The sequence below is a fragment of the Lynx canadensis genome, chromosome X, assembly GCF_007474595.2.
Source record: "Lynx canadensis isolate LIC74 chromosome X, mLynCan4.pri.v2, whole genome shotgun sequence".
NCBI lineage: Eukaryota > Metazoa > Chordata > Mammalia > Carnivora > Felidae > Lynx > Lynx canadensis.
This window is the reverse complement of record NC_044321.2, coordinates 104,395,781-104,407,957: the sequence shown is the minus strand read 5'-3', so window position 1 is coordinate 104,407,957 and position 12,177 is coordinate 104,395,781. Positions and strand designations below refer to the sequence as shown.

The window sequence follows — 12,177 nt, the reverse complement described above, 5'->3', positions numbered from 1 at the left end:
CAATGCCAACTGCTTGCAGCCTAAGCCTTATGTTGCAGGATTTTATTACCTCAATACCCGGGATTTGTTGTCTCGCTGCTTCGAAGAATGAAGAGGTGGACACAAAATGAGCTGCAGGCAAAAGTTTATTAGAATATCAGATTAGAAAGGAAGAACAGTAGGAAAGCTCTCTTTACAGAGAGGGGGCATTCAAAAGTGAGTGCCCGTGGACTATAGGCAAGGGTCCTTGCTTTATAAGGTTCTGGTCAGCTCCCCTACCCTTCCCCCTTGTTCCTTCTCAGGCCCTACCCTTATTGGCTGGCCAACTCTAGGTGCTGGGTTGTCCATTCCTGATTGGCTCTATCCCATTGTATGAGGGGTGGTCTATGGTCATACTCTTCCTTGTGGCTCATAGGTTTTATGGTCTACTACTTATTTTTAGTCAGGTCTTTTGTCAAATTCCTGAGGGAAACCTGAGGGGGAGTAGGTGGGGTCTGTTACATTCTTAAAAGGAACCTTAAGCCTGAGGGAGTTTGCCATAGTCAGACATTCCCAGCATTGTTCCAAAATATGTGTTTGTCCCCACCCAGGGACCTCAGGTCCTATCCTTTCCCTCTCTACGTATTTTATCCTCTCTTTCCCTATCATACGTACAGATGAAGAGAGGCACTCTGCTTCACATGGCTCTGCCTTTTTCCTACTGGACTGTGGCTAATAGGGTCATAGACTATTAACAGGAACCCTCTTTTAGTCCCTTCCCACTGCCTTGATTGACGCAATATGGATGTTTTTGAAAACTTCATTTATATATTCAAAATTAGGTACTGAGCCCCAACCGGGTCCCAGTCAGTGTTCTAGATCTGGGATACAGCTGTGCACAAAGCAGAGATCCCCTTCTTGTGGAGTTGACAGTATGAGTGGGGGCAGACAGACAAGAAATAGTGTATATACTGGATTGTTTTAACATTTCAAAAATATTTTAAATAGGCCGTGGTCTCTCACATCTTTTATGGCACGCACACTGTCCAATGTATTTTTTGTGTGTAAATCTGCACCTGCACTTCAAGAAACTGTCTGGCTGAAATGTGGAAACACCTTTCTATTCAGTCTTTACCATGTGTCGAGTGCCACCTATGTGCAGAGTCTGATACTAGGGACCTTGGAGAGATGCAGAAGAATGAGAAGACAAGGTCCTATCTTAGGGGCTTCCCAGCCCCGTGAAAGAGGCAGTCCTTTCCCTTCGGAGCTCCTAGCCTGTATGAGCTGACAGACTAGTTTGGGAAGGCAAATAACTTCAGGACCCACTTACAAAGGGGAATCGCAAGTACGTGCAAAATGAATCCAGGCTAGACTGTTCAGAGTTGGGTAAACTGTCCCCTCTCATGATGATGGGAAACAAGAGAGGGGACACCATAGGAGCTGCTGTCAGTCTTGGGCACAAGCCTAGACAGTCACCCCCAATACAAACCCAGCTGAAGACGCAGAGGAGAAAGGAGGGCCAGTGTGTGTGTATAGGAGGGGAGGTGTCTTGGCTGGGGAGTGGCAGCAGGAAGGAGCCGGTCAGAGGTGGAGGGGGTAAGTGGGGACAACCTAGGCAGGGGGGTCCTCCCTGGAGCGCCCTGGTTCCTGGACAGCCGTTAAGGAAGCGAGGTGAGAAAGGGTTAAGTGTGCCCCTCCACCGCCCCAAATGCTTCCTGTGTTTGAAATCCTTCAGGTCTCCAAAATCCTCTGGCCCCCGGCCAGGCGGGCATTGTCCAGGAGCGGTTGTGGGTTGTCGGAGCAGCGGTGCCGCCTTTGTTGTGGGGCCACCTCGAGGTTCCCTCTCGCGCCCTGGCTGGGGCCGCACAGTGTGCGCTGGGAGGGGGGCGGTGCGGGAGGCTTGCGCGCTCTCTCTCTCTCTCTCTCTTCCTGCCCCCCCTCCAGCCCTCCAGCCCTCCAGATGACCACATGACCAAGTGGGCTCGCGGCCAAGCCACAAGCTACAAAATGCAGCCCCTGGAGTGAGCGGGGAGCGTTCTCGCTGGCAGCCTGGGCCACGGGCAGTCGGAGCCGCGGCCGAGCAGCCAGCCTTTTGGAAAGAGCTCGCCGCCGTCCCCGAAGCCGCCCGCTGAGGCCAGTGTGGCGGCGCTGTCCGGCGGCGGGAGAGGGAAGCTGCCGGAGAGGCGGCGGCGAGCGAGCGCGGCAGCCGGCCAGCCCGCGGCGCAGCCCGGCAGCCAGGCGAGCTCAGCGCCCGCACGCACGCACGCACGATCCGCGGCTCGCGCCTCGCTTCGCCTCGCCTCCCGCCCGGTCTCCCCGGCCTCCCCGCCCCCTGGACCCCAGCTGCCGCGCGGCGGCAGAGGAGCAGCATGAATCTGCGGCGGTGCGTGCAGGCGCTCCTGCTGCTCTGGCTCTCCCTGACCGCGGCGTGTGGAGGTGAGTGCGTGCCCTGCCGCTCGCCCGCGAGCCCCTCGCCGCGCTCCGGGACCGCAGCCGACGCGCTCCCTCCCCTCCGCCCCCCAGCTCGCGCGCTCTCCTCCTCCCGGGACCGGGCGCGAGCCCAGCGGGAGCAGCCACGCGCCGGCCGCGCCGGGCCACCGGCTGACTGACAGGGCGCTTGGGCCAGGGACCCGTCGGCCGGCCGGGCCGACCGCTTCCTCCGCGGGGGAGGGGGGGTGCCTGGCTGGTTCGGGGGCATCACCCGCCCGGGGCCTTGCCCCTCCCGGCGGCCCCTCGAAGTCCGAAGAGCTCAGGGCCGCTGGCGTGCGCCCCGGGTCCCGCGGCCTGCACCCCACGTGGTGGAGGGTGTATGTAGGGCGGGGGGGGGGGCGTCCGTCTTGCTCCCCGGGGATCAGTGGAGGGAACCGACCTGACTGAGCCTGGTGGGCTGGCCTCCCGAGTGGAAGGTTTTCCGGCCCCCGGAGGTTAGGGGCCAACCGCCGGTCCTGGGGCGCGGGCCACTGGGGATGATGTGCCAAGATGCAGACGTGACACTTGTTGCATAGGCAGGAGCGCGCGGCGGGGGCGGCGGCGTGGAGCCCAGCTGCTGCTCCTTCCAGCCTGCATGGGAGCGGAGGCAGGCTTCCCCGGGGCCGGCCAGGCAGGGCCAGGCCAGGCAGCTCTTCTCTTCCCTTTCCCCAAGGTCCTGTCTGGTCTGTTCTCCTGCTGCCGCACGAGAGGCCCTCCTCGCAGACTCCTCGACACCCCGGGGACTCCTTTGATATCCTGGCCCTGGCCTTTACTCGGCCCCAGGCAGGCTTCACCTCAGTCCCCGTGTCTCCAGGCACCCAAACAGGAAACGTGGACCTGACCTGACACCTCCATGCGGGGAGTCCTTTCTCCCCCACCCGCACCACACACTGCCCCTCACCTGGCATACTTGGCGCTGGTGCTCCCTTGCCCTCCCCAAACCTGGTTTCCCCAGATGCCCTGGCAGCCCCGGCCCAGGCTGCTTGTCCCCTGTGCGTCAGTGTCTCCTGGGGTGGTCAGCTCCCACCTCCAGCTGCCACAGTCCTGTGATCTGGCTGTCACTGATGCCTGCCTGGCACCACAGAAGGGGAAGGCCAAGACCAGGTGGACTAATGCCAGTGCCAGGGCTGGAGTCACAGAAAGGTGGGAGCAGAGGGAAGGAGAGGGCAGGACAGCAGGTTTGCTAGAGGAAGGGCATGGGGCCCTACTTAGTTCCAGACCCTCCAGAGCAGGAGGATGGCCTGCAGCCCAGGAGCCTCTGAGGGGCCTGGCAGGGCTCTACCTCTCTCCCTTTGTAGGCTGCCTCCTTTCTCTGCTCTTGCCTTTTGGCACTGCCCTGGCCCTGGGAGCATTGCCTGGCTTCTCAGAAAGGTGCAATGGTTGGCTCTGTCACCCCCTGTCTTCAGCTAGCTGTCCAGTGTCTTCTTCTCCAGGACCCAAGTGCTGGGTCAGCCTCTTCCTTGGTAAGAAGGAGCCGGGCTTTTCTTCAGAAATCCCTGTCAGGCAGGCAAACAGAGAGCAAAAGGTATGAATGAGGGACACCACATGGACCTGCCCTCCAGGAGCCTGCTATCCAACGCAGTTGGCAAGACAAGACACCCGCATGACACCACTGCTGGCAAATAGTCCAAGGTGGTGCCTTCAGGGAAGAAAGAGTGGGTGCAGAGAGGGTGTCCCAGAGAAATCTGGGGCTTTCTGATCTACATACTTGGTGCTCCCCCAAGAGACTATGGGGAGACCCTTGGGCAACCGACTACCACTAGAACCCTTTCAGGATCCAGCCGGTAAAGGGAACAGGACAGCTAGTTTCAAGGGGGAAGTAACATTGTGTTTTGGCCCAGACCCTGTCACCTCTTGCTTTAATTCACCCTTCTTCATTAGGCCATCTGTCTTCATGCCCTTGTTTGGGTAAATTTAGTACCCTCACATTTTGCTTAAGCCTAGCACTGGACACTTCTAAGGTTCTCAGTGCCTTTTCCATTCCATGACATCTCCTGGAGCCAAGGAGGGGCACTTCCGGGCAGGTGGCCACCAGCCAAGGGTCTGGGTACCTATGGCCTGGCTCCTCCTGCTTCCTATCCTGGATCAGAAACAGGGACCCAAAACCACCTTGCCGTTGGCCCAGACTTGCATGCTCTCCCCAGCCAAAGTCTCCAGTCAAAGTCCCAGGCCTGAAAACCTTGCTTTCTCCACAATATACTCTGTACTGACTTGGAATGTCCTCCTGCCCTCCCCTCACCAGACACACACAGACTCCTTCAGTGCCTCCTGACCTGGGATACACCTTGTCTTCTGAGTCTGAGAACTCCCGGGCCAGGGCCAAGTGTCCCTTGGTCTTTGAGCACCTCTCTTTCTCCTTCTCCCCTCCCCCTCCTCCCCCTCTTCCTCCTGAGCCCTAACTCAAAGCCTGCAGTCACCACGATAGTGTGAGTGAGGATAGCCTACTCTCAGAGAAGGGGCATCTGCACCCCATCCCCAGTCCCTAAGTGCCAAGCACTCTTGTAACCTGAGTCAGGCCTCTCCGGCGAAGGGCTAATGCAAGTGAAGTGAAGGGCCAAGCTGCCAGAGTGTGATGCGTCCAAGGGCAGCAAAACTGGCCCAGGAAGATAGCTCAGGGCACTGGGGTGGAGGGCTGGGCAGACAAAGGAAGGGTGCCTCATCAGGGAGGTACCTGTGGTACCACAGAGCAGTGGAGAGGACACACCCAGTGGGTCGCCAGCAGAGCACTCGTGTGGACTTTTAAAGCAATCATAAGATAGGCTGGACGGCAAGAGGAAAAACAGGTGCCTCATTCCTGGTGAGGCTGGCATGTTCCTGAAAAGTCACATGCACTTCTTTGTGCACTGGCAGGGTTAGAGTTCAGGTTACATGAAAATCAAATCCTGTTCACCCCTGACCGCAGTTCTCAGTGCAGAGATGCTGGAGCCCTGTTCTGATGGTGCTTCAGAGAGCAATGGCTCCAGTTCCTCTAGGCTTCAGATTCTTTGGGGGGTTGCCCCAGCTTCCCCTTAAGTAGCAAATGAGTTGGAAGAAAATATTTAAGTGCACTGAGGATGGCCGCCATTTCTAAAGGGGAATTCTTTTGTACAGGCAGGACCTCTGCAGTGATGAAAATCAGCAGCCTTCAAATGTCCGTTTGGACAGGATAAAGCCCGGGTTTCAGGTGTCAGCTTATCTTAGGGTGAGCCAGACTCAGAATCAAAAGTAGGAAACAGGTGGGTGATGGGATCAGGGTGTGGGAGGAGCTGCAGACTTCCTGCTACAAAGAAGACAGTGAGCCCCCCCCACCTGATGGGATGCAATGTGCCAGGGGCTTCTGGGTGGCTGCTCTCTGGGGTCTGGCTCAAAGTAGTTCTTCTCTGCAGGCTTGGAGTCTAGATGTCTCCCTGGCCAGAGTCTGAGCCAGCATCCCTGTTCCCCATCCTGGTTCTTGACCTCCCCCCACTTAGGGCCTTTCACCCCTAATCCCCCCTTCCTTACTGCCCCCAACACGCATAGTCCTGGGTGCTGAATACTTGGAGATGACACCCTCCCCATCTAGGCACCTTGCCTCTCTTCTCCATGCCCGCTATACCCCTGGGGCTGTAACTTGTGCCATCGTCCCCCCACCCCCACCCCAGCCCCAGTAGTCCAGGACATGGACTCAGGAACCAAGGCCTCACATTATCAAGACCCCTCAGGTCCTTCCCTGTGCCTGGCCACACCCTCACCACAGTCCTTCCTGTCCTGAGTGTTTCTCTGGTACTGACTCCTTATCAGCTTCATTCTTACCCACCTCAGTGGTCAGGAAGAACCTTGAGGGGACCCCAAAACACAGGGCAGAAGCTGAAGCAGCTGAGGTTGGCCCCAGGAGCCTGGGTGGAGAGGGCCCAAAGGACAAACCTCGCCTGCTTTTGGCCCAAGAGGAGGATAAATGCCTGGAAATTGTGTGCAAAGGGAGGAGGAATCATGAGAGCCAAGGAGGCAACAGAGGAACTAGAGCATGGGGATGCTGGAGGCAGGAGGAGGGAAAGGAAGAGCCGCCAGGGGTATGACTGGGGGGCTAGCAGCCAAAGGGTGGTTCTATGGAAACTGTGAGCTAGTTGTGGGGATTCCTGGATGGATGGAAGTGGGGCTTGAGGGGCAGGGACATAGCTGAGGGCGAACCCGGTGGTGTGGGAGGAGAGAGACTGGGATTAGTGATCACTGACCTCAGAGGCTGTATTTCTGCAGGCCAGCCCTGGACTGGCCATTGCACAAGTTCCCCGCAAGTCTGCCTTCTGCCCAGCACTTTCTCATCTCCCTGTTCTGCCTGCTTCCAGAGGTCAGGCTTGTTTCTGGAGTGCAAGCTTGCCTTCCCTGGGTGTGCTGCAGCCTTCGTGAGAGCCGGCCCACGTGCCTTCTCCCTCACTGTGCCTAATGACACCCAGCACCACTTGGATTCTATCATCAGGGCTTGGCCTGACATCAGGAGGCTTCTACTCTAAGCCAGATGTGGACAGATATAGAGCAGAGCCCTAGAGAGCAGAAGAGAAGCCAACTGGGATTTAAGTGGAAGGGGTTTACATCAGACACAGGGTAGGGGTGTGATCTGGGGATGAAAGGAGATGGGGCATCTGGTGGGGGGGCCAGCTGCAGCAGACCACACCCCTCCTGATGCACACACTTGCTGCTTCAAGTGACCATTCACTCAGTGGTTCACTCATTCATTCATATAAGATATTTTGGTCTCTAAATCTGGTCATAAACTGAATGGAACCCAGCTTAAGGCACACAGAGCCAGAGACAACCCCCCACCCAGCCATACCCACAGGGAGATCACAAGGAGCAAGTGAGATGCCTAAACACTGATGAGATGCCCAGGGGTGAGGTGTGAGATCTTGAGTACTCAAAAGTGGGTCACCTGCATATTGAAGGATGTAGGAGCACAGTGACATGATGTTCTGGATTTGCTATGGAATGCTTCACAAAGAAAGGGGATAACTAAAGCATATGTGACTCCATCTGGAGAACTGTGGAATCTGGGTGATGGGTACATGGTGCTGGGGGGAGTCATGTCATTGAAATGTATGTTTGAAATGTTTTAAGTGTATCAATTGCAAGGGTACAATGGAGGGGGGGTTATTGCTTGCTGTGCCCTAACCAAGTATAGACATATGCCCCAAACTGTACCCCACAATGATGTTTTAAATGAAGAATATGTTTGCGCCTGCCAGAAACATGAGAGAGCTGCCAAAGGACATAAAGTGAGCTCCATAAATCGCAAGATGTGAGTAGTAGCCAGGGCAGTGTAAAAATTGCAAATTGTTCACCAAGATAGAAGATAAAAACAAAGAAAAGCTTTAATGAGTACTATCTCATGAAGAGATTGCCCTCTACCATGAGCCCATGGCCCCCTGTCCATTTGCATCAGCCTTCCTGGCTAACAGGCTTTCTTCTTCCTGCAGGGCCCCTGCTGCAGCCTTCTGATGGGAATGGGCTGGAGGAAAGCAATGTCCGCCATCTGGTGCAGCCCAGAGGGTCGAGGAACGGACCAGGGCCATGGCAGGGAGGTCGGAGGAAATTCCGCCGCCAGCGGCCGCGCCTCTCCCACAAGGGCCCCATGCCTTTCTGAAGCAGGTACTTGAGCCTCTGGTCAGTGGGCAGTGGAAGGAGCAGGGAGGGACAGCCTGGAAGCCTGGTGGCCCTGCTGCTTATCACTGGCAGACACCTGTCCCAAGAAGTTCCAGCCCCACACATAATACAGGGGCTTACAGAACACCCATCTTAGACCTTCCTTTTACAGACATGGAGACCAAGGCCCAGAGAGGGCTTACACCTCAGGCCAATCTCCCGACTCTCTAGGAATAGGGTGCCAGCTCCCCTCCACCCTGCTGCCTGGGTTTGGGCAGGCTGGCCCAGTTGGAGAGTTCTAGAAGTCCTGGGGAGCCTTGATGAGCTGGAGAGGGGTGCCCCAGGGTATGCTTATAGGTGTGCAGGGTGGATGTTCACTAGACAGGGGGAGGGAAGCAGAGAGCCTTAGGGGCAGTAGGCAGAGAACAGGAAGAGAGTTGCCCAGAGCCTTGGGAAAGAGAAAAATCCAAGGCAATAGCAGAGCAAGCAAAGCCTAAGACTGTCCCTGAGACCTGGCCTGCGGTGTCACCCCTGTAGCCTGGACAAGGTGGCACCAACTCAGAGACCTGGGGCTTTAGGCTCAGGGTTGTGGGGAGAGGGGAGTGAAGCCTGTCTCCTTTCCTTTCCCAGATTGTTCTTTTGACCTAGGACATGTCAGTGACTTCTCTCTGGTCATTTTTGTCTCTTTAGGACTGAACGGGTCCCTGAGTACCCACCCCCTGCAACTCTCACCAGTCCATAGATTGGTCTGCTTCTCTGGAGCCCTCACATCCATTCGCCTCTCATCTTGCACCTGTCCTCGCTGCTGATGGTCCCGGCTCTTCTCACCCACCGGCTTCCGCAAATGGCGTGATCCTGCCCCTAGTTGGGATGATTCCCTTTCTCTCCAATGGATCCATTCAGCCCCTCTTCCTGGCTCTTCCCTAGACTGATTTTGGAGACCCAGCACTGGAAGGCCAGCCTTCTCCTACCCCACCCCCCTTCCTCTAGTCCCCACCTCCTCCCATCTAACAGCCCAAGCATCACCCAGCCCATTCTTCCTCGGGCGTGCTCTGCGGGCTGGGGGGAAACACTCCCTTCTTCAGTGGGCCTCAGCAGATCCCAGGCTTTCCAGTCAGGTGGACCCTTCACCAGGCAAGGAGCCTCTGGTTAGAGGGGCTGGGGCATCAGGATGCAGACAGGTGCCTGGGGAGGGGCATTGGAATGGGGGTTGGTTCTCTGGTGAAGGGGAGATGGGAGGCATTGGAGAAGAGGAGGGATAGCTGCTATGGCCTTTCCTTCATCCCATGTTTGGCTTAAGGAAGAGGCAAAGGAGAGGGGCCATGAAGTACTTTGTTACCTCTCTCACCTTTCTGTGTCTCCTAACACTGCCCCCCACCCCACCCCCAACTCCTTCCCTCCCTTGCCAGCTAGTTTAAGCTCTCACTCAGGAGATGGCTCTGTACCCTCCCAGGAGCAAAAGCCAAGCAAGAGTGTTTTTTGCCAAGAATCGCAATACCAGCGCCAAAAGGAACCTATTTGATCACTTAGCTCCGCCTTCTTATGCAAACTCCTGCAAAAATGGACCTGGAGAGGGATAGTGACCTATTCAGGGTCACTGCAGAGCCAGAATGAGGACCCAGGTCTCCCGCCCCCATTTGATGATGTCCTCTTCCCTCTTAATGATATCTTTTCAGAACACATTAAGTGCCTTTCCCAAGGTTGGGGCTGGGGGTGGCAGGGAAGGGAGAAGCAAGCCAGCTATGAACTGCCCCGTGGTGGTGTGGGGAATGAGCTGCTCCCGCCTCCCTGGCCTGCCCCTGCCAGTCCATTTCCCAACTGGGGCTGGAAAGTTCCATAACTTGCCAGCTGCCCCCATTCCTGCAGCACTTCCAGACCCCAGGTATTCTTATAGGGGCAGCTCAGGTATTGAGGCTACTGTTCCAACCCCAACACTGGTTTTCAGAAGCCAGAAGGTAGCCTTCAGGAATTGGACTCAGTAGCCTTCCCTTCATGTTGACTGGACCTTCTTTCCCAGGGGCCTTTCCTTAGGGGAGGGGCAAGGGGGAGAAGAAGGAAGGGAGGGAAGGAAGGAGAGAAGGAAGGAAGGAAGGAAAGATGGGAGGAAGTATAGGTCCGAGTAGGCTTCCTTCTCAGAGGCCTCCCAGGGGAGACAAGAGCCTGATGGCCACCTATGTATGTGTGGGGACAGGGGGAGTCAGGGCCCCCCGAGTCCCACAGTAATCCCAATATTGCCTAACTGCCTCTCCCCCTTACCTCCGCTGCTGCTAATGCTACTGCTGCTGCTGCTTCAAGGCCCACCCTGAGGAGCCAGTCTGGGCACCTGCTTCCCCCTACACCCCTCAGGCTGGGAGTGGGGGCTGGCCAGTGTCCAGAAAGCCTCTTCTGCCACTGATGCCCCCACCAGGGATTGGGCCTTCTTTCCCTTCCCCCTCTCTGTGTCTCCTGCCTCATCAGCTGCCCAGCCCCATGGGGAAAGGGGGAAAGCTGGGGAAGGTCCAGAGACACAGGGTGGAAGAGGGCAGTGGGGGGCTGGGGGACCGTCTTATTTAAACTGGTTGTGTATGATTCTTATACTAATTTATACAAAGATATTAAGGCCCTTTTCATTAAGAAATTGTCCCCTTCCCATAATTATGTTCACTGTGTTTGTAAAGATTGTTCTGTGTAAATATGTCTTTATAATAAAGAGTTAAAAAGCTGACAATTCACCCTTACTCTTGGAGGTCATATTCAGGAGGGGCATTCCTGTCCCCTGAGGTCCATGGTTGTCCCCATGCCCACATATCACACTTGCATGGAGGTAAGTGCCTGCATCCCTAATCGATTCCAGGTCAAATGGCCTTGAACCAATTTGCCACAAATTCACAAAAGGACTCTCTATGCTTAATGACTGGTTCACATAACACTTAGTCCACTTTTAAATGTTTTGGCGTCTGTTTGGATGTCCTTTTCTTTTTTTCTTCAGTGTCATTTAAAGATTTTTAAAAAGCAGTTTATTTAAGGACATTCTGGTTAAAGGTGGGATTTCTGCTAAAATGTGTCTTATATCCTTGGTGGGTGTCTTCTAATTTTATCTACTTTTGAACACTTTCGGGACTTTTTAGCCAGTTTACCTTTCTTGAAAATTGTTATGTTTCCTGCAATAAGTACATTTGGTAATGACTTTGTATGTATCATTTTACGTTTCACAAAATAGAGCTGCTTGATGAATGAGAACGCCTGAAAAATAAACTGCAAGGAGTTCAATACAGTTCTGCCCCATCTGTCTCACTTCTTCACGCTTGTTGTCAAAATGCCAATGCCTTGCAGAACAGAAAGGGGCACGGGTACATGCTAATTTGGTTAATCAACTCATTAGGTTCACACAGGCATACACAATACAGAGTAAAACCCAGTGAAAAGGAGACAGGAGTGATAAAAAAAGGTCCATTTGATAAATCTTATGGGCTTTTCTGCAGATTTGATAAATCTGTCAAGTGCTAGAAATACATAATTTTAAAAAAAGGTCTGCAGACAAACTTGCTAAAAAGCCATAAAACTGCTCAGTAGGAGACAGAAAAAAGCCACACACAAGCATGCAAAACAATCTCGTCATTGACAAAATGCTGCAGATTGTGACATAGTGCTTTTAAAATAACGACATTATGTTGGAAGTGCCTCTTAGGAAAATTGGTACAAAATGCCTTCTTTCAAAATTACTACTTTGACTTTTAGGCAAACTGGTCATCAGAGTAACTGGTTTTAGGCAAAGAGGTTTTAGGTGGGCTGGCTTTATGCTGATTGGTCTGTTGGCTCCCTAATCACCCCCAAAGCTCTAATTTTACAAGAAGCCAAGGAGAAGGGGGTGGTGGCAGGGCAGGATAACTTAATAGTGACCCATAAGTGTATAGCCCTTTAACAGCTTTCAGAGCTCTTTTAAAAATTTTTTTTTCAACGTTTATTTATTTTTGGGACAGCGAGAGACAGAGCATGAACGGGGGAGGGGCAGAGAGAGAGGGAGACACAGAATCGGAAACAGGCTCCAGGCTCCGAGCCATCAGCCCAGAGCCTGACGCGGGGCTCGAACTCCCGGACCGCGAGATCGTGACCTGGCTGAAGTCGGACGCTTAACCGACTGCGCCACCCAGGGGCCCCCAGAGCTCTTTTTAAAAATAA

General features: G+C 54.6%; 1 protein-coding gene across 1 annotated transcript; it reads left to right on the top strand.

The window, feature by feature from the left end:
• The first annotated feature begins 2,327 nt into the window (after positions 1–2,327).
• On the top strand, positions 2,328–10,730 carry APLN (apelin). Its single transcript, XM_030305908.1, has 3 exons — positions 2,328–2,394; positions 7,854–8,025; positions 8,710–10,730. The coding sequence occupies exons 1-2, from the start codon at positions 2,328–2,330 to the stop codon at positions 8,018–8,020; spliced, it is 234 nt and encodes a 77-aa protein (XP_030161768.1). The 3' UTR covers positions 8,021–8,025; positions 8,710–10,730.
• The last annotated feature ends 1,447 nt before the right edge of the window (positions 10,731–12,177 follow it).

Coding starts and splice junctions, on each gene's coding strand:
- APLN (XM_030305908.1), top strand. CDS start 2,328: ATGAATCTGCGGCGGTGCGTGCAGGCGCTCCTGCTGCTCTGGCTCTCC. Junction 2,395..7,853: donor CCTGACCGCGGCGTGTGGAG/GTGAGTGCGTGC, acceptor TTCTTCCTGCAG/GGCCCCTGCTGCAGCCTTCT.